Source organism: Micropterus dolomieu, linkage group LG01, assembly GCF_021292245.1.
Source record: "Micropterus dolomieu isolate WLL.071019.BEF.003 ecotype Adirondacks linkage group LG01, ASM2129224v1, whole genome shotgun sequence".
NCBI classification, from domain to species: domain Eukaryota; kingdom Metazoa; phylum Chordata; class Actinopteri; order Centrarchiformes; family Centrarchidae; genus Micropterus; species Micropterus dolomieu.
This window is the reverse complement of record NC_060150.1, coordinates 11652403-11679110: the sequence shown is the minus strand read 5'-3', so window position 1 is coordinate 11679110 and position 26708 is coordinate 11652403. Positions and strand designations below refer to the sequence as shown.

The window sequence follows — 26708 nt, the reverse complement described above, 5'->3', positions numbered from 1 at the left end:
GCTGTTGCAATAATCCAGGCGTGATGAGATGAAGGCGTGTAAAATGGTCTCGGTGTCCTTAAAAGTTAACATAGATCGAATTTTAGCTATATTTCTAAGTTGATAAAAACATCCATTTTTTAACTTCACAAAGGCAGTTATTAAGTGAACTCAGCATTCCAGGGTCTGTAGATCTGACGGGCAAGTATATTTGTGTGTCATCAGCATAAATATGAAAAGAAATGCCATGTTTATGGATAATATGTCCAAGGGGAAGCAGATACAAGGAAAACAAAATGGGTCCTAAGACCGACCCCTGAGGCACACCATATTTAACTGGACAGAACGAGGAGACATAGTTGTTTACAGACACGCAAAACTTCCTATTTGACAGGTAGGATGAAAACCATTCTAGGGCAGTACCAGAGATCCCCACCCAGTGACTCAGTCTGTCTAACATGATGTTGTGATCAATGGTGTCAAAAGCAGCGCTAAGGTCCAGGAGTACCAGGACTGAGCACATGCCTTCATCAGCAGACATTAAAAGGTCATTGGTGACTGTAAGCAGGGCAGTCTCAGTGCTGTGGTACTTCCTAAAAAAAAAAAAAGAAACCTTTTGCCTCATACATTCCATTAGGGATTTAAACATGGCTAACTTAAAGTGCAGAGTAAGGCAAAAGAAAGAAGGAAATGAATTGCTGAGGAACATGGGGTCCTGTGTTTAGAAAAGCAGACAGGATGCACTGGGCACAGCTCGCTCTGTTCTGCAGCATAAAGAAACCTGTCATCACACTGTGAATAAAAGAAGGGCTCTCATGTCTCATATTCACAAGACGTTCATCAATTTGATGTCTAACACATTTTAAGAGCCTTTCAGACCTGAATAAACTCAGGAATCCCTGTCTACATTTAAAAAAGAAGGGAAGGGATGACAGAAACTAACTTTTGACAGAACAAAAATTTCCGCTCAGCCCTGCATTAACATCTAGCTCTGGTATGACATGCCACAGTCTTCTGCAGCTGGTTCTGTTGGTATTACTGGGATAAATTATTTTATATGAGTGAACTTGTGATTCTAGTTAAACTAAGTATTTGATTTAATCACATCAGGACTCACTATATAAATCCATAGGAACAACCAGGAACATAATTTTTTTTCAGCAACTCCATAACCACAAAAAATACTTACTAAATACTCCGGAAGACCGGAGATAATATGCAGCAAGTGTTTCGGTTTTATTTTCTGCATCAAAGCTCAGATTGATGTTCTGCCACTAATGGTGTTACATTGGCTACTATGAAAATCCACTGCGATTTGCTTTTTATGGTGCAACAAGGAGTTTGGACTTTGTGGAGGGGCTCTAACATAAAAGGTGACACATGGAGCTCCTATACAAAACCAGCTGACAGATTTGGCTGGTGGATGGTACTGCAGGTTAAAGATGGAAATTAGTTCCTCACATCTGTTACAGTAGTCCTGTAACATATAGTACACGTGTTTCGTCATAGGGAGATAGAGGCACTTACATTCTTTCCTGATCTTCTCTGACACCAGGAACTCGTCTCGTTCAATACTGGGGGCGTAGTTACTGCCAATGACTCGCACTGCGTACTGGAACTGGGGGGCAACTTCAGCTGGAGAAATAAATAAGACGCAATGACTAAAGGTAAATTAGAAGCACTTTCAAATAATGTAGAAATCATCAACAGCTGTGACCAGAAGTTTAGGGGGGGTTGTTTTACCCAACATTTTCCCATTCATGTCGCTTCAAAAAGTTACAACACTTTCAACTTAAGATACTAGGATGCTGGAGAGAATGTGCTAACTTATTGCTTTGAAAATGGTTGTGACTAATGGGATCAAAGTAACGTTACTGTGTCTAACACTCTGACTTTGGATTAAAAAACTGCAGCCCACATTTTTGTCAACACTGCCAAACTGCGAAGCTTTGGCGTCTTTGATCACGGGGTAATAGCTGCAATCGGGTCAAAGTGACTGAAAAATACAGGACACGTTGATATTCTTACGCCCATGTCGCTATCTCTGATCAAACATGCTAACCTCCCTCTCAGATGGCAGCGTCCAACAGGGGCCTGCAGCTAGCAAGACACAAGTGCATTCAATCACCATGCAAACAGTGTGTGGGTCAGCGTGAGAGCTAACAAGCTAATAGACTGAAGCTTTATCATATCAAAGCTAACGGTTTAGTACAGTAACAGCTGGAGGTACAACGAAGCTGTTAAGCGGGATGTGCAGTGTATGAGTAAGCCCATTGGCTGACAGCTACGCGGACCTAGCTCCGCTACGTGCCGTTGTCCAACACAGCTAAGTGATATCAAACTCAATTTAATCAGTCTAAGATTCAAGTGTGTGCTTGTAAACTCACAAGGCAGATTATCAAATGAATAATACGCTCTGTTTAATTCGGCATATGTTCAAAAGACCAAGCAACTTTAATACCAGTAAAATTTCAACCTTTTCCTACAACTTCCTGTCTAAAATAACCCACCGGGTTCAGTCGGCGCAACAGAGTAAATAGTTTCATTTATACCAAAGTGTGTACTTTCTGGTATGAAAATGATAGCCGAATTTGCCAGTAGATGATACAGATTCAGCCGATGCCTTTACTTGATGTGTAACACATGTACGATTTGCATTTGGAAAAGCAAAGTTAATGAGCCGAATTTTTGAATGAGGTTCGCTGTGACATCTCCTATTGCACATAATGCTACCCGTACTAGCGCGTAACATGCTACTGTTCACTGATGTACCTTCGCTTTTCCCCGTGATTCTGCAGCAGAGGCTCTGGAGAAGCACGTTGGGTGATTTCTGATCCAGGGTCGCCATACTGTTGTGGTTATCTTTGCGCGCGTTGCCCGATAACTGAATAAATGCCACTGTATGATTCTGAACTAACTCCAGTCTCCCACTACGAACAACGCCATTTTCACAGGTTAAGTCAAGCTGGCAGGACGCAGGAAGAAAATGACCGCAACTAGCGCCACATTTCCCGCCAAAGTAAGAGCATTTCATTTCTCACTCTGTAACAGCCTGCACCACTATCAGAAATTTCTTTCCAAATTGTATATTCTTCTTTCTGAAAAAAGTATTCTGAAGGAATCACAGCTATACAACATAGCAACAACATCCACCTAACTGATTATTGTCTGTCTCCAGTCAATAGAAAAACCACTGGCATTTGGAAGGTAATGGAGGACAGGCTACAGAAATAAGACAAAGGTATTACTTTTAAAATATAGCCTGTTTATACATGTATATACAGATCATATAAGAAGATTTTTTTTTTTAAAATCTTAATGAAAACTGATTGATGTAGAGTATGTACCTGTGTGTGCAATGGTCACCTCCTGTAAACCAGTAGCATTCACAATGTAATTTAAATGGATACTCTCCCGTTCTAAGAGCTAATACATGTTAATTACACATTTGGTGTGACGACGTGTGTAGTTGTGACACCACGATGGTGGAACGAGCTACCACAGGCCATCAGAGCAGGGGCGTCCCTCTCTAACTTCAAGAAGCTCTTGAAAACTCATCTCTTCCAACAACACTTTCTCTTTTAACACATCTAACTCCTAACCGCTAACATGCAATTCCTGTGCTCTTCTTCTTCTATCCTCTTACAATTCTCTTGTATTGATTGCACTTTTTTGTTAACTCATAGCCTACTTCCTTCCCTAGGTATCATCAATAGAGTAACCATTGATGCGATATGTGCTAGTAATTCTTACTAGAATTTATTAGTGCTCTTACTAGTATGTATTGTCAGTTGTAGATCTCATGCTGTATTTGATGCTCTGTTGATGCTTGTATGTTGTTCCTCAAATGTAAGTCACTTTGGATAAAAGCGTCTGCTAAATGAGTAAATGTAAATGTAGTCTACTTGGCAAGGCTGTAAATGTAAATAAAATGCAATCAACTATTATACATCAAAATAATCAAGTAAATGTATGGCTTACATGAAATACACTAAGGTTTAAATGTTTACCTTAAGGGTTTTATTTTGATGGTTATAACCAGATATGGTGGTTGTTATTGTTGTAACTTAGCTGCTGGTGTTTCAACTGAACCCGCCGAAAAGCGTCTCCAGGAAACAGGGGACGGACAAATGAATGAAAACATTTCCCTCCAGAAACAGAGAACCGTGGATTGTAGTTCTGACCCGTTTGACCTCCCCAAACAGTCAACAGTTACAAAACGATGCCTTAATAATACAGCCGTTACTTTTATTTTCATCTTGCGGCAATAATTTATAAAATATAAGTAAGAAAAGTATTTAATTGTACTGAAGAAGTGGATATCGGATCAGAATCAGAAAGAGCTTTATAGCCAAGTAGTATTTTACATGTATGAGGGATTTGCTTTGGTGTTTAGGTGCTAGACATAGATATAAATATACAATTTACATAAATAGGTTTAAAATATATATAAATATGGAATAAATAGATGCAAGTTATAAAATAATTATCAAATTAAGTGTAAAAGAAAAAGCTAAACAATGTGGCAGTTATTTATATGTGCATTTCTCTGGATTTGTGTAAACATAAACATATTACAGGGGGAGAGGATTTGTATGAATATATAAATATAAAACTGACACAATATAAAAGAATAATAAGGAATAGTGAAAGGTGGCAGTTTGTGCAGTGATAAAGTGTCAGAGGAAAAGTATTGTCTGTGTTTCTAATCTTTTTAAATTAAAATACAAGATGATGTTTAGTTTAAAAACTATATAGGCTATTGGAACTTATTCATGTGGGAGGAAAACAGATTTGTATGAGAATTAGATTATCATTATTATTATTTCAGCACAATGTGGCTGGACAGCACCACTTGATTGTCAGGGTGTCCCCAACCTGCACACACACACAAAACAAATTATGTAGCCTAAATGTTACGCACTGTTATAGTTGCGTTATTGCTCGGCCTCGTTACAGTTAGGCATACTGTTGATTTTGTCTTTGGTGCGCCATCACGCCACGAGCAAACAAATCAATGACCTTATTAACTGCAACGTCCAATCAATTACACACCAGAAACATTAGAGCGCATGCGCTCACCTCCAGTCAGAGCCACCACCTGGCTCCTCGTGACGTACATGAGAGAAAAGCTCCTTTTTGCCGCGGCGCAAGACAAGAAGATTATTAGTATACGCGCAGGGCAGGAGAGTAAGCGCGAGGAAGGCGGAGAGACTTAATACTAGTTTTCGTCCTGGTCGGTGGACCACCCCACTTGTCCGTGCGCGTGTGAACTGTCCTGAAACTGAATGAAAGCCGCACAGACAGCCGCTCTTCCTGCTCCTAGTGACAGGCTCTCGTAGGTGAGCAGCCTGCAGGTTCACAGTTATTTTAAGCAGCTTTGCCGGAGCCTTTCTTTTTTAATTCAGGAAGAAGAGAAGGGAGTGAAAGTCATGGGCAGAGGTGGAGAATTGAAAAGAAGTTAGCGCTACAGGAAAATAAGCTTTGGAAAAAACAGACTGACAAAGAAGAAGTGTCCCGGAGAGGGAAGAGGAACAGGATGGGTATGGATTTCAGCACCCTTCGGACCCTCATCAGCAGATATGTAAGTTTTTACAGCGCTTACGCCCTCCGTGTGTGCGCGCTCAGTTATGTCTCATGCTGGCCGCTTGTTCTCTACAGACCAAAGCTCTTTACAACATCCGAAGATAAACCGAAAACGTGCGCGCTTTGATCACTCTCGGTTTCAAATTCTGTCGAAGCGGCTCCTGGTCCGGATTAAGTTTCACTCGCGGAAGGGAGTGGAAAGAAGCTCAACAGTCTGCCGCCATAAACACACCACAATGACTCATTTTATAGAGTTATATGTTTGTCTTGAAACGTGTTTATTTCCACATAAAATAATATCTGTTTGAATATGACACATAAAGGATCGGATGTCAGTATGGTGGATGTGCTGTTTGGTGAAGTAATTAAGGAGTGACATGTCTTGAGAAAAGATCAGTATTTGCTGATAACCAAAGATGTGTTAAAACCTCAAAATTTTGAATGAGATTTGGCACGCACAAAATTAGTCAATTATTATATGGCATCTGAAGACATTTAAACTCTTGTAGCACATTCTGCTCAAACACACTAGCACTCACTTTCAGTCAACAACTCAGAGGCACTTCAGTAAGAAAAAAGGTGGAGTCACCTGTCTTTATTGTAAGAGTAAATCCTCAGCACAGAACATGTCAAGAGATGCAGACAGACAGACTGCAATAATCATTAATCTTAATCTAATCTTAAACATATTGACAAATTATTATAATCTCTAAATGAAATCTAGTTTTTGAAAAAAGGAATCAATGCAGTTTTTGAGCAAAGCCAGTGGCAGCTTATTTCACATAGTTTTAACTTGTTTTGCATCAGATAAAATGTCTTTGATGGATTTTACTTTTTTGTTGTGTACAATTGTTCAACTCAACTAATTTGCTTTTCACTCTAATTTATTATGCAACTTCCAACAAGACCACAAATGGAACATCCATTCACATGAATTATGTAATCCAGTTGTTCTCCCCCCTGCTAGTCAAATCGATGGGCAGCAGTGGAGTGTCCGGCCTATATGGCTGTGCATTGCATTAGGCTCCACAGTAATGTGTTTGACAATAACCCAGACAGGGCAAGCCCCGCTCACACGAGAGCCAGCAAGGTTTAAACCCTGGCTCCATGCTCAGCTGAGGCTTAGACACGGCCTCCCAGCTGTTGCAAATGTCTGATTAAATCAAATCCCTGCTGTGCGGAGGATGAAATGGAGCATTATAGTGAGAAACGTGCAGAGACAAGTCCTGTGACTGGTAGGATGCGGGATGCGGGATGCTGATGAGGTCTGCTGCTCCAAATGATCTGGATAACTGTTTTAGACAAATGGGTTTGGGTTAAATTGATTGTATTGCAGCTACAGAAACCGGATGCAAAGAGACTGCTGAGCGCTTAAGATAAGGAACATCTATCTGGTTGTCAATACTGGGCCTTTATGAAAAATCAGTCAGTACTGGGAGCCAGCGGTATGATGGAGGATTCTCTCTCTGACCACTACTGTAAAATGAAACTAATTATAAATTCAGTCTTTATTTAAAAGTCTAACATATCTATTTGCTTTGCACTAAAGAAAGTTCATGTGAAATGTCAGCGATTTCTTTTCTTTTTTTAAGGGATAAAAGGAAAAGAAAAATGCTTCCAACATCTCAGCATGTGACAAGAGTTTGTTTCATGAAGCCAATTAAAACAGCATCACTGTCAGTTTTTCAAAGAAGTTCATACCAATCTTCCATGTGACTTTTTTTGTGTTTTAGTTTTAAATTTATTTTTCCCAATGCACTATTTCTTACCTTTTATAACTACATAATAAGAAATCGAGCAGCATGTCAAAAGGGATTGTTATTTAAAGGAATACAGTAATTAAAAGTGATAATTTTATTTAGTTTTCATTAATTCCCCCATTAATTTCCCCTTTATAACAGATTTAAAATGTAGAACTCGTCCCAAATAAAAGTGTTGCAAAATCTTTACGATGCAGCAAAATATATCACTTTGGAACCAAATAATATGGACCAGAACTTCCCCCAGTATCCACAAATGCAATGCATTCTTCAGTATTTCTCCCTCTGTAGGAGCTTTCTAAGCATTGGTGGTATGCGCTTATGTATTTGCGGCTTTTGTCCGGGAACCAGTCTGATCTGTGGGACAGCCGTTATGCTTTGGGAATGTTGAGATTCGTCTGTTATCAGTTAACAGACTGTAAACAGATGTAACTGTAAATATGTGTCTTCACCGTCCAACTATCCTGAAAATGAAGAAAACACATCCATTTAACGGCCTAGATTAGCTCTGTCATGTGATGCAAACTGCAGACTCCTCTAACAGGGCTATCATCATAAACCAGCAGGGAGTGTCCCTCTGTTTGACTGCTATCTGATGTGATCTGTCATTATAACGCCTGTGATAATGGTGATACATAAATGGTGATACATAGATTGTAGTTTATCATCTATTGCATGCTGAAGCATTTTACCCATGACTGAAATCTGTATTGTTTCTATTGCGACATTCAATTTCACAAAGTGGAGAGTTTTAGTCTCAAGTAATAATCTACATATTTTCACCAAGAACATTTTAATCCAAATTTAAAAGCCCGTAGGAAAGATTTTAGCACTTTATTTTCAAAGTAAAAGCTCCTTTTCATTGCACAAATATAATTAAAGACACAACTAACATTTCACTGGATATTGTTGCAGTGACTTGTCTTATTAAGTTTAGCTGAGGCCACTTTGTACTGCTTGGATACCAGTTGTACTGTTCCCGGGTTATTTGGTCTTGCTGGCTGCCTTCTCTGATGAGGTAAAAGGGTTGAGGATGTTATGCAAGCCTATAGCTTTCTTTGTAAGTGTTACATGTAGAGTTGTAGTCTTTGTGGCTGTCGCTCCTGTCCAGGCTGAGTGAGAACAAAATGTAATCACAGTGACATGCAGGAGCACTGAGACCCATTGTACTTGTACTCGCTTCACTTCTTTTGTTCTCAGGGTAGTTTAAAGCTCTGAAAGTTTTAAAAGTACCATTTTTTTGTTTTAAATTGTCCAATTGCATGTTCGCTTGCGTGTCCTGTCTGCTTTACTAAGCATTGTTTGACATCATAGTCCTTTTTAATGGTTCATTTCCTGTTTTGTTTGTATTTTACTTTTTGAAATCTATGTCGAATCCAAAGAAATTGCACTTTTCTCAGCAGTTTTTCTTTATTTTGTTGTTTAAAATATTTTTGTTGTAATCGATTCTCTACTTCAGCGATTCTTCATCAACTAAATAAGTAAGAAGAATGGCCTTAGTACTTGTATTAATAAGTCATGTGTGATATTGAAATGTTCTTAATTAATTATTTAATTAATGCATAATAAACAGATGCAGTACTAGTTTTCAGCTGTGAATGAAACAAATGAGAGATGTCATGTTAATGTAGAGGTGAGTTGGAAGCAGCTGGGCAGCCTTCCTCTGCTGGTGACTAATCTTGCTTCCAGGACACGAAGTCTCTCTCTCTCTCTCTCTCTGGCTCCCTGCCTTCACATACTGGATTAAAGGGTTACTGGTGTTCACTAAACCTTCACCCAGTTAATCCATTTTACAGCTATACTTTCAAATCTAAGCCAATCACTGATCTCCTACTGCTTATTTTGCACCTGCTGTATTTTCTAATGAAGTTTTCCTTCAGTTTCAACACAGTAGCAGGCTGTAGCATCGCGCAACTGATCTGTGCATATGAGGCAAGCGTAACTGTACAGTAAGTGAGTGGAGGCTGATGATCATATTGTTGTCTCTGTTACTTCATGCAGGCTAGTAAGTGGGGAGGTGGAATATTGTAGTAGCCAGGCGACTCAGAGGGCAGCGGATCACATGAACGACTTGGCTCTGCCGAGTTGTCAATAATTCATAAGCAGTCTGGCTGACAATGTAGGCTGACATTTGTGTAGCTTGTTGTGGAGTCTTCCACAGCAGGGCTGCTCAGCATGTGGTGCAGGCACACCTGGGGGTGCTTGAGGGGATCCCACGGGGTCCCTAGCAAAATGAGGAACAGAAAAATGGCTTTAACATGTTCTTGTGTTTTATGCTACTACAGACAGCACAAGTACTTCTAAATACAGCGTAGACTCGTTTTACAAACAAGGATTTGGTGGCCTTTCTGATGCCCCTGTCCCCCCAAATTACCACAGTTTTCATACAGCAAATCAAAGGTTGCCATCCATCCATCCATCGTCAACCACTTATCCTGCGTACAGGGTCGCGGGGGGACTGGAGCTAATCCCAGCTGACATCGGGCGCAAGGCGGGGTACACCCTGGACAGGTCAAATCAAAGGTTGTCAAGAGTTAATTATAACTATTATGAAATCTTCAAATATTTCCCATTTTCCTAAAGACAGCTACTACTGTGTCAGAATAAATTTTGGTTATTTTAATGGACCCATTAATTGTTTTTCAAATTGAATTAATCACAGCTAGAACACAAACCACAAAATTTAAATGTGTGTTTCTGCTAATGATGCTCAAATTACAGCAGTTTTGGTAAATGTTGATATATGCATGGCTTGATGTGTGTTTCAGAAGTTTCTGAATCAGGGTACTATTCAAGACTCAGGAAAGGTAGTCTTTTATTTTGAATGGTGGCCGTGTTGTTGTATAATGGCTTTTGAAGCATGCTCATGTGTATGCCAGCAGCAGCAGGTTTCCTCTCAGCCTCATGCTAATAATTTAACACCAGCCCGGCCATACTGTCCGCGATCCACAAAGTGCAGTTAACCTTTTTACCTAAAGGATTTACTGGCTCTCGCTAAGCCACTCGGTCTTGGGATTGCTTCACTGCTTGACTGGCTGCTGCTGATTTACATTTAGCAGTACCTTCTATTTGTTACATGAAGACACAACACATGTCATAGTAAAAGTAACTAAATCAACTAATGAAACAGAAACAAAAGTGAGGATGTGCAAGAATAACAAAGCGTTAACACTAACATTGGAGAAGAAGCACAGTCCTAAACTCAAGACAATTATTCTCCCTCAGTGTCATCTTGTGATGGGTGTCATGATGAGAGATGGGCTCTGGTCACCTGTGTGAATCCCTGGGCTCACTATCAAAACTTGGTGGAAGTAAATTGTTTATTAATTGACTTCAAAGGAAGATAAGTGCTTTATTCTAAAGTGTCTGAAGCATTAGACATTTTCTAATGAGTTGACAATATACATGTACAAATACATCCAGGTCACAGAGTATATTTGTAATGTGAATTTGCATCACCAGGGCTGGGCGGTATATCGGTATATGAGGTGAAATTATACAGTGAGGAAAATAAGTATTTGAACACCCTGCTATTTTGCAAGTTCTCCCACTTGGAGGGGTTCCATTTTCTAATGATTGCTCCAACAGTGGACCTTTTTTCACCAAGCTGCTTGGCAATTTCCCCGTAGCCCTTTCCAGCCTTGTGGAGGTGTACAATTTTGTCTCTAGTGTCTTTGGACAGCTCTTTGGTTTTGGCCATGTTAGTAGTTGGATTCTTACTGATTGTATGGGGTGGACAGATTATGTCTCTCACAGTGGACATGCACCTACGATGACAATTTCAGACCCCTCCATGATTTCTAAGTGGGAGAACTTGCAAAATAGCAGGGTGTTCAAATACTTATTTTCCTCACTGTATAATTTCAAAAGAGATAAAAAATTTGACAATACTGATATAGTTTAATGTTGACTTAATTATTATGTTTCTATGAAGTCCTGCAAGCGTTTGCTTGTCTCTCTCCCTCACCACGCAGCACCACCCCCAAATAAACATTATTACGTTACAAGTCGCGACACGATGGATATTTTACAAGAGCGGACCAGGTAAACCGACAGTGAACACACCAGTGCAGATGTCATTTGTTAGCTACCATGTTGGTTTTGTTTTGAAAGGCTACATCATCAACACGCCTCCTCAACATGCGGCGCAGCTGCTGCTGTGAACTGAATCGTGGGAGGAAAAGTCCAGAAGACGAGTTGTGTTTTGTTTGTTTTTTGGCCACTTTATATAACGTGGCCTGCTTCTGATGGAGAATCATACAGAGAGAGAGAGAGACGGAAAGAAGCGGGGCACGCTGACATGTTTGCAACAGAATACGTTAATAATAATAATACATCTGTGAGCGTGAAGAGAACTGAAGGAGGCAGATTCAAGTATAATTAAAACTGTGAAATAAGAAACAAGTCACTACAAATATTAAAAACATACCCGCTAATACCAACCCACCCCCAGCCCACTTAGCAGAAAATACCAATATATATTTTATATCGGTATTCAGCCTAACAGTACCGGGTTATGACTTTTTGGTTCATACTGCCGAGCCCTACTATAAACCCATATTCTCCAAATTTGTATGATATATAGGTTACATGTAGAGCTGAAATGATAAGTTCATTACTCGATTAGTCAATCAGAAAGAAGTTGATCAAATTAAAATGTGAAGATTTGCTCCTTTTCTTTTTTATATCATTGCAAGTTAAAAATCTTTTGGGGTTTTGGGATGTTGGTTGTCATTTGAAGAAGTACCACAACTGTTTTTTGGAAAGACATCTTATATTAGGCAGTGGTTCCCAACTTTTGTTTGACTTGTTATACCTTTTAAAATGAATTGATCTTGTGACTCTTTGTCACTAGTAGCATATTACTATGTGTAATGACAAGGTCAAAGGAAGAGTTGTCCTTGTTTTCTTGGTATAAACATTCATGAACCGAAGAAGTAAAATTATCCAGTAATTCACAAGAAAAACAAGCAGAGAAACACCTGCAAAAATAAACCCAATAGTAGAGAACCACTAGTAACCACTAATGGTTCAAATGCAAAGTCTAAAGTCTGCGTTTTAAAAGTTTATTTTTCCTTTTTTTTAATCTGCTGATACATAAAAGTCCTGCATTGCTGCTTTTTAAAACAATTTGCCTCCTTCCTTCTCCGTGCCCAAACAGTACCTGCTGAAGAGCTCCATTAAGGGGTTGTATCAGTGTCGTTGCAGTAACATTAACAGTGTATTACAGCACACTGAACAAGGAGACAGATGATGGATGGACCTGGGTTAATGGTGCATAGAGACCTCTATCCAAAGGGAGAGAGCGATACAGAGAGAGAGAAAGATGTTGTTTGAACTTGGATCATCATAATAACGTTGCTCTGGGGTGCCAGTGAAAGTGCTGAGGGGAGCAGGTACACCTTAATGTTCTCACTGTCTGAGGGAATGATGGCTGGTCGACTCGCTGCTGGAACACACCATTCCCACCGGTCCTCATGTCAGAGAGCAAGAGAGAGAGAGACAGAAAAGTGAAGCGAGAGTGCACACCCCCCTCTTCCTAAATGCTGACAGTGCACTCCGCAGACATCACCCCCCTTTCCCCTCTCCTTGCTTTGTTTGCTTAAGACATTAGCAGGACATCATTGTAGAACTATTGATTAATTGGATTATTGGTCTGTAGCACTCACCTCTTACTGAATGTTCACACAGGAAGTGAAGCAGAATTTTGCTTATACTTGCAAGAAATTGATCGCTTTTGTTTGACTTCTTCCCATTAGTCCCATAAAGACAGACATTTATTCATAATCAAGCAGCTACATGATGAATAGCTGTCTTAGTTCTTACAGCAACAGCTCTTACTGTGTTATCTATGTCTATGTGAATATCTAAATAAGCATTTTATAAACTTTTTGTTAATATGTCACTGGTACATGTTGGAAGGAATGCCATTTTCTTTCTGTAATTACATACAAGGAGAAATTTGTTGTCTTTGGAGCTAATAGGTTGAACAATCTTACCTTAAGCAAAGCCTTCATGCTTCAGTTTGCGCAGCCTTGAGGGAAGTTGTATCCATCTCTGCCTTCTCTCAGTTTGTGTGTGTTCATCCTGAATCTAGGGAAGTGATGCGATGACTGTGTACGTGTAGGAGGGGGCACCACAGTGTGCAGGTACCCACAACAGTTAATGCAGGACTTCAAAAAGCGTAGATTGTCTTGTCTTGTAATAATATAGAATTGAACAAAAGTTAAAAAGTGAGAAGTTAAACTATAGGTTTGTGTATAGATCTAACCTATTACAGGTTCTGCTTTCAAATGCAGGGAGTAAATCAGTCCATCCATTTCGGTGTATTGTGTCTCTTTAGACTTCTGTCATGCCCCAGGTCCACATGAATGAAGAGAAAGGCTTCACGCTTTGATTTTGGATGTAAAACAGGAATATTTTGCATCTACAAAAGAAACCAATTTTACATAGTTAAAAAAAAAAAGTTGTACTAGGACAGAATAGAAAACACAGTATTTGCATGTTTGGTTGTTTGTTTGTTTGCATGGCTCTTATATTTGTTTTTTGAGACTAATACTGACATTTGGGTGTATTTCTTTCACAAGAGGCCGATTTATTACAGAACATGGAGCTCCTGCAGTTTCTCCTGAGGTAGAGTTAAAAGCTTTTCAATGACATCCAAAGGGAGCCCTTTGTGAAGCCACTTTTGCAGCTCAAAGCCCCGCATCAAGCTGTAGTACAGCAACCTATAAAACATCCTGTTGCCTCTTCCTGAAAGTGCATTTGTTGCCAAGCAACAAAATCCAAACCAGAATCATTATTGCCTGGAAGTGCAGATGATACATGGCATTGAATAGCATGTGAATGTTCAGTATTTAGCTGAAACTACTGAGCACTAAAGCGATTTCCATACATAAAAGTTGAACAACATGCACACATGAAACGATGACTCAATAATACTGTAACAATATCAACGCACTTTGGGAGCCACCATGAAGTAGATGGCTGCAATCGTCTCGAACCGCTCTGACTGTCAGGCTGTTCGTCTGCCAAAGCAGAGCAAGACCAAGTGATATAATACTGAGCAGATGCGTCGCTGCCCTTGGAAATGTCTCTGATAGGATTAAGATGGCATGTTGTCATATTAGACCCAAAATTGGCTTTATGGATATTTTCATTTTTGGACGAAATGATGGCAAGACTGCATTTATTCAGTTTTGGCTCAAAAAGTTTGGGTCAAAAACTTACATTGCAGTAGATGATGGACATGTAAGGTTGAGAATTGGAGCTCCTAAGCAGCAGTAAAGTCATATTGGAAGTGGTCCTCAACAATTCTTCTGAAAGGAAGAGAAGAACACAGACTGGAAGAAGTAAAACACAGGAAAACAATATAAATAATGGAACTATAAGTAACATAGATATATTTTTGAGTTCAGCACTACTCAGGGTGAACCCAAATGACAACACTAAATCCTTTTAAACGTGCTATGTGTTGCATTTTAACATGAATAAATAATCACCGCATTAATATTTGAGTGTAATTACCACAAACAAAGGAGGCCACCGCTAAATTTGCACCCCAGCAGTATGTTTAACATTGTGTGCCACCAGGTTGGATTAGCCACTAAATCTGCAGGATTGATTTACAATACAAAGGTAGACACAAATGGCTCAAACGCAGGGGAGGGAGGTGCTGTTTTTCCATCAGAAACAAAACAAAAGCTTTTTGCAGTTTTGGCAATGGCAGATAGTGGAAGGAGCAGAAGTCCAAAGGAGAAATTGCTTTTTAAATGTTACTCGTCCCCAGTAAAACCAAATATAATGCATTTAAATGAAAAGGGCAAAAGGCAGCTCTAGAGCTTTTGGGAATTCTGGGATTGTTGGGGGCACTGGCAACAACAGCAACGACGAGATGAGATAAAGACTACCACTTTTGTTCTCTTCGCTCTTTATTATTATTTATTCCGCCGTTTTGTGGCATCTATCTTCTCCTGTAACGTTTGTCCTACAAACTTGGTTTCAACTTCAAATTGTACATCTTCTTCATGAGATTGGTGCTATTACCTGTGTAGCTGATATCTGTAATGGTTGATTTTATATTAATATTTTTATGCATTTTAAAATGAATGGGTTCCTATGGGACTCCTCTTCCAACCTAGTGGGGGCTGAGCTAGATTCCCATGATGTATGGCAATGAAGAAAGTTTTGAAGAAAGTCCTCAGAGTACTACTACCTTATTAGCAAATTTTAACAAAACTTTCTTTCACAGCCATGAATCATGTGAATTCTGAGGAACGAGGTGATATGGAGCAGCGTAAGTCCATCCCTCAGAATTCCCATGATGCATGGCAGTTTTGATGAACAAAATGTGGAGTCCTTTCTTACTTGCAGTGCTTACTTTCAATATTGTATGTTGTCAGTCTTGCTAAATGCAATCATTGTTTACATGAAATTAAGTCTTTCACAGCATAATATTTTGGCTGTTTATTTTATTCTTCAACAGTGGAGTAGGCATCACAGAAAATGTGTTAGTAAGCAAAACGTGCCTTCTATTGGTGCTTAGGAGGCTTTTTTTTTGTCAGAATAAGACACATGATTGACATAGAAACTTGGAAGCCTTCCCTTCACAGTGTATCTGAGTAGTCCAGTGGTTAAGGTCTTGCTCTTCAGATCCAGAGATTGTTGGATGAAACCCTGCATGTTAACCAAATGGAGCTAAACTTAACACATGTTTGCTGAGCAAGTGTGTGGCACATCATTGAGTCTCTTAGATGTAGGTGGTGCTACAAAATTTTAACAATTGCTGATAGAGCCGCACATTGCACTAACAGCGGTAGCAATCACTAAAAATTAAGGAAATGCCCATTCTAGTTTATTTTAGTTTTTTTAATTTTATTTATAAAGCACAATTTAAAACAAAGTTACAAAATGCTGCATAGGATACAGATACGGGAAAATAGACAGCGTACATACAGAAAATAGCGATATACAGAACAATAAATTATAGCCCCTTTGCAAGGAAAGGCCAGTTGGGAAAATGGGTTTTTTAGATGTGTTTAAAAGCAGTTTATGACAGACTCAGCTGATCTAACAGTGTGAGGGAGGCTGTTGCAGAGAGATGGGGCGCTTACAGCAAAAGCACAATTGCCCTAGGATCTGTGGAGGGTGCAGGGTATAATTTAGATATTGCTTATAGGCATAATACATATACTGTAGTTCAAACTGGTGAATATCTCATTTACTTTACAATGTTGTTTGTCATAATGAAGTCTGTTTGCCGTGGCTTGGCAAGTCAAGGCCACAATCACTATATAAGGCCACTTGTTGGGTTTGTTTTGTCTGCACATTATTCTTGCTGCTGAGTGTTGCAGTGGTCCACTAGAGTAACTGTTGGTATGAAGTTTTAAGTGGTCTTACATATTCACACACAGTAAATACAAGTTAACGGCTGCAGCATCTTTAAAATAGTTTAGCCTAGCAGTGGTGGGAGTAGTGGAGTAGAGGCAGGGCTCACTGGACTGGCTGTCTTCCAAGATTTGTGCATCAAACCAGCATGGTGCTTTGCCAATGCCGAGGGCAAAGTGCACTTCTGTATATTTTAACTGTATTCTGTTCAGTGATTCACGTTCACTTTATTTCATGGTCAATTATTTTTTCTTGCAGCTGCAGTGGTATGAAACAGTGTAAATAAAATCCTTCAGTCACAGGCAATAAAAAGGGTTGAAGTTACCGCTTGTAACTATGCATGACAGCACTGCCACACTTTTACAGCTAAAAAGTGCAAGGATCTTAAAAGGATCTTACCACAGTCGGGTGACTGTCCTCATGAGGGCCACATGATGCCATTAGGTTCCCCTCATTCCTCTGATTTGTCCTGTGGCTTTTACTCTCCTGCTGAGATGTGATAATCACACTTGTTGTTGTTGAGGTTTTAGGATTTTTCTTTTTTGTAGTTTGTGTTTTTTTGCATTCTGCTTGTCATCCTCCTTTATTGACTATAAAATTGCACTGTGACAGACGTCAGACAGAGTCAGACGGAAAGGAGAAGGATCAACAGTCAGAAAAAAAGAATCAACAGATGGTGGAATGAGAGACAAAAGGAAGAGAGATGGTGATTGTTAATCTCATGGTTGTCAAGGAGATAATGAAGAACAAACTGACTATATAGTAATTTTCTCCTCTCTTGCATCCAATGTGTGCGTGTGCGTTAGTCTTCCTAGGTGACATGGAAGGGCAGCAGGATTCATGGGGACATGTGACAATGAAACACCATGAATCGGACAGAACTGAGCAGAGAGCAGTGAAGCTCAACTGTACCTTTTAAGTATCCAAACTTAAGACAGTACAGTCACAACAGCAATACAGCATGCATTCGGAATAACTAATCTCAAGGCAGTAAGGTATATAGATGATTGGCCCTGTGGTCAACTAACAGAATAATGAAATATTGAAGCTGTTGTCAAGCTTCATGTGGTGTTGTTTCATGAGCAGCATAATTATGTGCCCATTAATTTGTGCACTTGTTTGTTTTGGTCTTCAGGAGGAAAGAAGAGTAACATTAGCCGAATGAAACATGTCTCTTGAATGTAAAATTCACTGCCTGTCTGTTAGGAAACACTAATAATTGAGTGACAGCATTTCAAAAGTTGATTCAAACTGGATGCTGAACGGAAACAAAAGAGCGGAGGTGGGGCTCCAGAGAGAGACGAGAATTAGCACTTGATTGCAGTTCATTATCAGTTGATCATCATGTGATCGATTTTAGTCCCTGGAGCCTGGACCAGCAAGACCAACCAGGGGGAAGGACGGACAGAAAAGCAATGACGATAGAGACAGACAGATGAATAATCGGGCAGAGTGGGCCCTCATTAAAGACCTGATGCCTCTTCAACTCCTGCTAGCAAAACCCCAGACTACAACTTGGCTGTATTTTCTGTCTGACAGCGTATGAATGGATTGCTTAGGCCAGTAAGAATGAAGAGGCTGTTTCAGGTAAAGCTTTGATTTCCCCAAATATTTCAATCCCTCGTTGCTTACAAGGATTGCAGTAACGTAGAGAGCTAATGGTTTACCGTAAAGGCATCTGATCACATTTACTTAACGCTGCTGAACACAGCTTTTGGTTTACCAAAATGTTGTAGGGAGCTTGTATTTATCACTTAATTAACTTTGTGTCAGGTTTCTAAAAAGTCCTCTTCCACTTGTGGCATCAAAACTAAAGTTTGAACTTTCCTATAACGTCACGTCACTAAACTGCTCACAGCATCCTCATGTTAACTAACACAGCCGACATGTGCTGCCTCACATAGCATGGGAAGAAAATGAGGTCACAATGGTTTCATTTGTCTCTGAATAGACCTTTTAGGAGACAGTTTTAGTTTGCTCTGAAGAGGTTTAGCCATCCGTTATGATAACACTTTTTCAATATTTTATTTTGAGCTGCAATTCTTTTTCTTTTTTTTCTTTTTTTTTTCAGTTAGGCAATCGGGCGAAAATTAATTGGCAACCATTTTAATAATCAATTAATAATTTCTGCAATTTTTAAAGCAAAAAACTTGACCTAGTTTTAGCTTCTCAGCTGTGATGGTTTGGAGCTTTTTGTTTTCATATATGTTAGTAAACGGAGTACCTGTGAGGTTTGGACTGTTGGTTGAGGGAGGATTTTTTGCTGTTTTCTGAAATTTCATACACTGCATTAGACAGAGCTTTATATATAAATCATTTAGTGCATGTGTCATGTCTGGGAATAATTTCTAGTAACAAAAACAATGTAATGAGCATCTCTACGTGACAAACATTAGAGAAGGCAGAGAAGTGCTCCCATTAACGAGTAGAGACGGAGATAATAAGAAGTTGGGAAATAAACACATTGGAAGAAGATAAAAAGGACTAAAAGCATTTTGGTATTTTTCTCTGAGCTCCTGGGAGACGAGTACTTTTCAGCAGGAGGTGAACATGCCCACAGAGTGAGGTAAACTCCTGATGTACAGAACAGACTCATAATGTAACCCCACAGGAATGCAGGTTGTTACCAATAATATAAATGCATTACAGCCTCTACCCCAAGTGCTTTTTGGGAGTATGAGTCAAGTCAGATATCAGTAAAATCAAAAAATATTACAAAAAATGGTAATGGAGTTTTTTTGTACGGTGGATTTTGCATTGCTTATACCTGCAACCAGCAGCTGTTTCTAGTTGACTTCATTTGTTTTACTGACTACTTTGTTACTGTAGCACAGTGCAGTGCTGGCATAGTGTTGTAACAAAGACAGGCATGCAACAAAACAATGTCTTGATGTAGCCCCCACAGTTGAAGGAAAAGTTCAACACTTTCCCAGAGTTAAATGGGAAAATTGATACCACTCACATGTCTGTCCATTAAAGCTTATTGGAGTTGCGGGAAGAGTCTTGTTAACACTGTGGGATTGCTAGGCAACCAGAAGAGACTCCAGGAAGTAACTGGCCAAGAAATAGTCCGGCACGTAACCCCTCCTAAGAACCTCAAATAATTATTTTTACTCATTTGTTTTTTGAATAGATTCCACAATGTAACATGTTAATTGGTGAGCTTTACAGGTGTTGGTAGGTGGATTTTATTTACAGAGCCGAGCTAACTGATTTTGTGCAAAGAGCTATGCTGTCTCCTGGCTGTAGCTTCATAGTTAACAGAAATACATAGAATTGGTGTCAGTCTTCTCATCTCTTGGCAAGAAAGCCTCGCCAACTTCAACCTGTGACAAGGTCTAATCAGTCAGAATAACTGTCTGCACCATATCCTGCAAAAATAAGCTAGCTGTATACACTAAATATTTGATGTTACTTCAACAGAGTTAATGGAAAACCTCTTTCAATGGCAGTGTTGCAGAGTTATTTAAAGCGAGCTGAGTGTCCACAGATCAATGCAGGCACTTCACACTCACACAAACACAGACATGTTTATCTGAAGAGGTTGCTGTCGGAAGTAGACCAGTCACATTCACAATCTTTCTTCACCACTTACTCAGTATTTTTGATTGCATACTTACTGGAATTGTTTGGACTCAGTGAGAGTTGTTGTCAATCTACCAGCTTGTTACTGTATCAAGATTTGTTTATTTGTAGTTTTCACAAGGACATCCCAAGTTAGTGTGTGTTGTGTTTGTTAGCTGAGTTGGTTTTTAATGCTGAATGAATTACTTTTTAAATGATTGGAACAAAGTTTACTGCCACTCTAGCAGACTTCTGGTGATCTTTGGACTTTTCAGTGAGATAAAATAAGCTAAATTGTCCTAATCCCAGACTCACGAAAAATGTTTTCATGTTTTTCAGACTGGTTATGTCGTCTGTGTGAGGTTTATGAGTCGAGGTGCAAACAGTCACATTTTGTAGTCTACTAACTGCTAAACATTTAGAGATGGAGAGCAAAGGTGAAAACAGCTTCCTATTGTGTATTCATCTGTGTGATAGAAATGATTGTATAATTATTACACAAACTTATGAGGACTGTCCACCTTAGCTTTATTTTAAACTGCTACACCGGGAACTTTCTCAGAGCTATCGTCAGGTGATCAACAGGAGCTACAGTACTGAAAGTTGTTACTTTAATCCATAAATCCTTTGCGCCATTTATTCCCATGTGACCTGAATGCAGCATTTGGTCAAGTCATGGGGGATCATGTGACCACCAGCAGCACTGCCTTCCAGTCCCTCCCTCTCTCATACACACAGTGGCAGACACAATGAAGCAAGTATGACCAGTGTGGATGTTTACTCCCTTGACATCCAAAGAATGATTGCTTATCCACAGGAAGTCCACAACAATGGTCTTCTATCCAGCTCTGAGGAGAACCATAGCGGCTGGCCTATTAGATGGTGTGTCTCCCGCTTTCCATCCATCTTGCTTCTATTTCACTGAGTGCAATAACTGCTTAAAGCAGCATACACAAAAAAAACCAATGCCATTAGAATAGCTTTCAGTGCAGAAATGTTTTAATGCTGCTACAGGGGTTCTCTGATGGAAATAAAATACTATGGAAGAACAACGAATATTTGTAATTTTGGGTCATCAGAGTGGTAAAATTGTAATCTAAAGCTAGAAGTCATGCGTGCAATGTGGTAAAGCAGGCGTTTTATCCCAGTTCCCTACTGAGATCTGCTCAGTGAAAACCAGGTTAATGAATTTCTCTGTATAGCTGACAGAAGCACTGAGGTTACGCCTCCTCTTCTCTCCTCTCTACTTGCCCCATTTCTCTCGCAGTTTCAATCGTTTATCAAAGAGAGGAACAGTGATTCAGCACGAACGGCTGGTCTTGTGGGAGTGGAGTGTGTTGGTGTACTTGGATAAAACTACCTCTGTGAAACTGCATAATGATTTCTGTACCAGAGTAAATTAAGATTAAACTGCATTCATTCTTTTAAAGAAATTGTGTCAACCCATTAATATTCAATAATGGGGCAACCTGGTGTTATATAATCACACACAAGTGCTAGTAAATTATAATATTTATATAACAAAAACCATGTTACACAATCTGCAAACCGCAAAACATCAGGACACACTCACACATGCAGCCGGTCTGCTGACCAACATAGGTAACTGAAGCAGGTGAATGTCTATTTCTGCATCTTTATTTTAGTCCTCTGTGAATCTAATATGTCCTAAGTTTTCAACATGTTCTGATAAAATAAAGCATGTTTATGCTTTGCTAAATCAGCAGGTGTCAGATTGTAAGATCTTGATCTCATGCAGTTGCAACTGAAATATATTGTACAGTAGGTGATATCAGGGAATTTAATTATGTGAATTCTGTCTCAGGCACTAGAAATCCAGAACAAACAATCTATTACCTTTTTTTTTTTTTTTACAGGCTTCATATGTAGGATGTCTTATGCTGGCAGGTTCAAACTGGATCTCACTCTACTTCTTGCTGGTAACCAGGACACTGAGCTGACACAGAAATAGATCCCTCTCTGAACTGGCAGCGATTTTGTTTAAAAGACTGCAACAACACAAAGTGGAATTGCTTGGAAACAGTTTGTATTTTAAGGTTACAAGGTTGTTTATTTGTCATTATACAATACAAGGTTGTATAAGGAGAAGAAAGTTTGTACTCCCTTCATGCTACACACACAGAACTTAACAGATAATTAAATGTGTATTAAAAATGGTTACATTTAAAATAAACCAATAGGCTAAATATTTACTTACACCCAAAACATTCTGCAGTGCACTTGTGTCTGGGGTGAATGTAAACAGCAGCAACAGGATGATAATATGGTTTTTCATCAAGACACTGAACCGTGAATTGCCCCCAATGGCTGTTCCATTGGTGTATGAATGTTAGTTCTGTTTGAGCACTTAGGCTCAGTGTGTGAATGTGATGTAGTGTAACAACGCTTTGAGTGGTCGAAAGAATAGAAAGGTGCTATACAGAGCATTTACATTTTAGCACCAAGCATCATTGATGTAAAACCTCCTCTCATCTTGCATAGTATTAAATATTATTTGTGTGCATAGTATTAATTACATAAGATATGTTGATAGGATCACTATTTATTATGGTTAGCTCACTATCTTAGACTACAAGCAATTGAAAAGTGACCTAGCAGATCACTACAGTCTACCAGTACCTATCCTATTAATCACGCAAGCAAACTGTGTTATGTATAAATAAAAAGTGAAAAGCATCCACTCCCAGACTCTAGTACTGGTATGATGCAGGCGTGATTGGTCTGGAGTTTTGCATTCCATATTGCGGTCTGGCTTACCTTGCTTTGAGCAACACTCTTAATCATGGATCAAAGCGGAGAGTTATTGGACGCTGAGGGGGTTCAAATCGTTACTCAGCAGAGTCGCTGATTGAGATGATGGTTACTCAGGTTTTATTGGATGGATCTTGCTGGATGAACTGACTGTACTTAGGTCAAGGCATTAAATGAAGGGAAATGAACATATTAGTAGTAATAGGAGGAGCGGTAGTTGTTATGTTTTTAGTATTGGTAACAGGAGGTGGAGGACTTGTAGTTTTTGTAATAGAAATAGAAGTATTTCTAATTGTAGCAGGAATTGCAGTCATCAGCAGTCAGAGTAGAACTAAATAGCAAGTAGGAACAACAGCATAATACTAAATGTATCAGTAGTGGTAGTGCAGTGAAATGAGCAACAGCAGTAGTAGCATTCGTAATACTGGCAACATTAATAGAAAAAGTAGTAGCTAAAATATAAGCAATAACAAATAGGCTGAATTGCAATGTACTACACTTAATTGTCAGGTCATAGAGTACTGACCAATTGCTTTCTTTAAATATTTCATCAAACTGCATGACTTTGTCTCATCCCTGCTTCCCTCTGTACTTTCCCTCAGGACACGCAGGTGCAGAGTTATGATATCAGTTGGTGTTTCACGCACGCAGAAACACACGCACCCAGTGCAAATGCTGAATTGTGAGGTCCACTGACTGTGATTAATAGCAGCAGTGCTCTCGTGATCAGGCCATCGGTGTGTGTGTGTGTGTGTGTGTGTGTGTGTGGATGGTTACAAAGCAGCGAGGACTAGAGGGGTCAGATCACTAAATCCCTCAGAGACGGACACACACACGCACAGACAGTATGCTTTATAGACTGGCTTGGTTTTAACTGATTAGTATTCTGCCCTCTCATCTCTGGTAATGCCAGAGTGGCTTGCTGTTTCCCTCCACACACACACAAACAACAGCAGCAAAGTCACAATATACTTTTTTTCAGAAGTGAGTTCTTGTTCTTGTAGTTGCATTGGCTTTTTGATGGTGTTTTTATCCCCATTCTGACCTGCATTTGGAGAGTGTGGATCGTTTCTTCTGAAAGACAAAGTCGCAAACCAGCTCCTCCTTTCCTGCCAGGAGCATCACTGTTGAGGTGTAACATGCATGGGACATATAACCAAGCCAAACTGGTTTGCCCTGCCCATCCCTTCTGATGGGCAGACCAAACCAGTTCTCACACCTGTGATCATTGTGTGATCACAGGTGTGAGAACACCGTGTCAGGCACCATGTCACCTATTTTCTGGATTTTTTTATTTGTGGTTGGTGATGAAAGGATGTCATTTTTGGGTGACACTATTTTTTTATTAAAGAATGACAAAAGTTGAAAATAAATTGGTCATTGGTTTAGAAAAGCAGCATTAACTACGGTAAAAAAAAAAAACATTTTCTAAGAGTGCTAAAACATAAGTGTGGAAATTCTTGAAAATGTCATAGAAATGTGTTAACACAGGGCTGTTGAGTTTGGTGATTGGGGGCAGAGTGGGGAGGCTCCTCCTGAAGTCCAGGTTGTTCTGACCGCACCTGAGAGCCAGCTGATCAACCTCCCGTCTGTAGGCCGACTCGTCACCGTCCCGGATGAGGCCGGGGTGGCAGTGTGTCAGAGGGGGAAGGTGACTGTTTGAAGATGGTGTTGGAGCGGGGGAGAGGTGTGACTGTGGGCTTTTCAAACCTACAATAAAAGCCATTCAGCTCGTCTGCCAGTTGTTGAGTACCAGCAGTGTTGGGGGATGGTCTCCTGTAGCTGGTGAGTGTTAGCAGGCCTCTCCACACTGACGCAGGATCGTTGGCTGCGAAGCTGTTATTTAGCTTTTCAGCATAGCATCTCTTTGCTGCTTTGACCTCCTTAGTCAGAGTTTTCCTGGCCTGGTTGTACAGGACTCTGTCCCCACTTCTGAAGACCTCCTCTTTGGTCTGATGAAGCTGCCTGAGTTTCGCTGTGAACCAGGGTTTTTGGTTGTTGTATGTGCGGAAGGTTTTAGTCGGCACACACGTCCTCACAAAAACTGATGTAAGATGTCACAGTGTCAGTTCGTCCAGGTCAGTGGCTGCAGCCTCAAAAACACTCCAGGTAGTGCAGTCCTGTAAGCAGGCCTGTAACTCCAGCTTTGACTCGTTTGTCCATCTTTTCACACTCTTTACAACAGGTTTAGCAGATTTCAGTTTTTGCCTGTATGTTGGGAGAAGATGAACCAGACAGTGATCAGAGAGTCCCAAGGCTGCACAGGGAACAGAGCGATAGGCGTCCTTTAATGTAGTGTAGCAGTGGTCCAGTGTGTTAGTGTCCCTGGTGGGACACTTAATATGCTGTCTGTACTTTGGAAGTTCATGACTGAGGTTTGCTTTGTTAAAGTCCCCAAGAACAATGAGCAGGGAGTCTGGATGTTTTTTCTCCACATTAGTTATCTGGTCGGCCAGGTGAAGTAACGCCTCACTAAAACAGGCCTGAGGTGGAATGTAAACAACGACCAGAACAAACGAGGAAAACTCCTGCGGTGAATAAAAAGGTTTACAGTTTATAAAAAATGTCTCTAAGTGAGGGCTGCATGATTTTTCCAACAATGTGACATCTGTGCACCAACCTTCGTTTATATAGAAACAGAGTCTGCCTCCCACTGTTTTTCCCGTGAGCTTCCTTTTTGCGATCCGTGCAGATGAGATTAAATCCCGGTAGGTGAAGTGCGCTGTCCGGGATGTGCTCGGTGAGCCAGGATTCGGTGAAACAGAGGGCAGCAGATCTGCAGAAGTCCGAGTTGGTACTGTTGAGAGAAGCATTTTGCCCATTTTGTTGGCTAGAGAGCGGACATTCGCCAGGTGAACTGAAGGATCCCAAACAGAGCTGCTGCTCCTCCAACTAATAACTCCGGGAAAGTGCCGGGTTTGTTAAGGAGCGGTGGAATAGTATGAGCAGTTAAAAGTCCAATATTTAAGAGCTCTTCTCTGGTAAATGTTACCAGAAAGGGATGGCAGAAAACAGCGTTAATAAACAAAAACACAAAAAGCACTATGAGCATAATCCAGAGGCAGCCGTCTGCGGCGCCATCTTGTAGTTGATAATTAAACAAATGTTCAATAAATGTTTGATTTAATTAATTTGAATCACGAATGAATTAGCACTTAATTTTTCTATTAAGAGATTTATTTTATTGAGGAAAGGGGATGGAAAATTTCACGCCTATTTGATGAAAAAATATTTGTTATAATAGGCCTATAATAAAATAATAATTGTTTTGAATGTATTACCTCAGATTTGTGCTCATCTGTGGGCAGCTTTTATCAGCCTGACAGCTTTTTGAGCGTCCACTTATCCTTCGACGTTTCCTGGACACTCTAAACACACAGACCAAGCTGACTGTCTTCTTCACAGTTCGTCATGGTTAAAGGCTAAAGGGTGGTGTTGGAAGGTGGATGATGGGGATTTGTCTTTATCTAATTGGGTCTGCCCTGTTTACCCCAGTGAGGCTGAACAACATAGTGACAGATGGGGAGCACAGCTGGTATTTAAATCTGTGACTCAGGTAACACACACACCCAGACTGTCACAGACGATGTGTATCCGAATATCACATACACATATAACAGTAACGGTATACACAGCACAGCCCGGTTGACATTAAATCTT

The 26708-nt window shown here is 40.0% G+C and overlaps 2 protein-coding genes across 4 annotated transcripts in view; one reads left to right on the top strand and one right to left on the bottom strand.

Moving 5' to 3' along the window:
• Positions 1 to 2960, bottom strand: part of tubgcp3 (tubulin, gamma complex associated protein 3) — a 19843-nt gene extending 16883 nt beyond the window's left edge. Inside the window, exons 1-2 of the mRNA XM_046057394.1 lie at positions 2752 to 2960; positions 1507 to 1614 (exon numbers count right to left, since the gene is read on the bottom strand). Of these exons, the coding sequence (XP_045913350.1) occupies positions 1507 to 1614; positions 2752 to 2827 (184 nt within the window). The 5' untranslated portion in view covers positions 2828 to 2960. The remainder of the gene's footprint in view (positions 1 to 1506; positions 1615 to 2751) is intronic.
• The window catches only part of atp11a (ATPase phospholipid transporting 11A), a 54515-nt gene continuing 30717 nt past the window's right edge, over positions 2911 to 26708 (top strand). The window contains exons 1-2 of one of the 3 annotated variants that reach the window (XM_046057381.1): positions 2911 to 2998; positions 3158 to 3220. Coding sequence is in view for 2 of the 3 variants with exons in the window: in XM_046057364.1 (XP_045913320.1) it covers positions 5519 to 5563; positions 22154 to 22216 (108 nt within the window). In the remaining variant the exon portion in view is untranslated. Of the gene's footprint in view, positions 2999 to 3157; positions 3221 to 5106; positions 5564 to 22153; positions 22217 to 26708 lie in introns of those variants that run through there. The other 2 variants (XM_046057364.1, XM_046057372.1) reach the window with 2 other exon arrangements.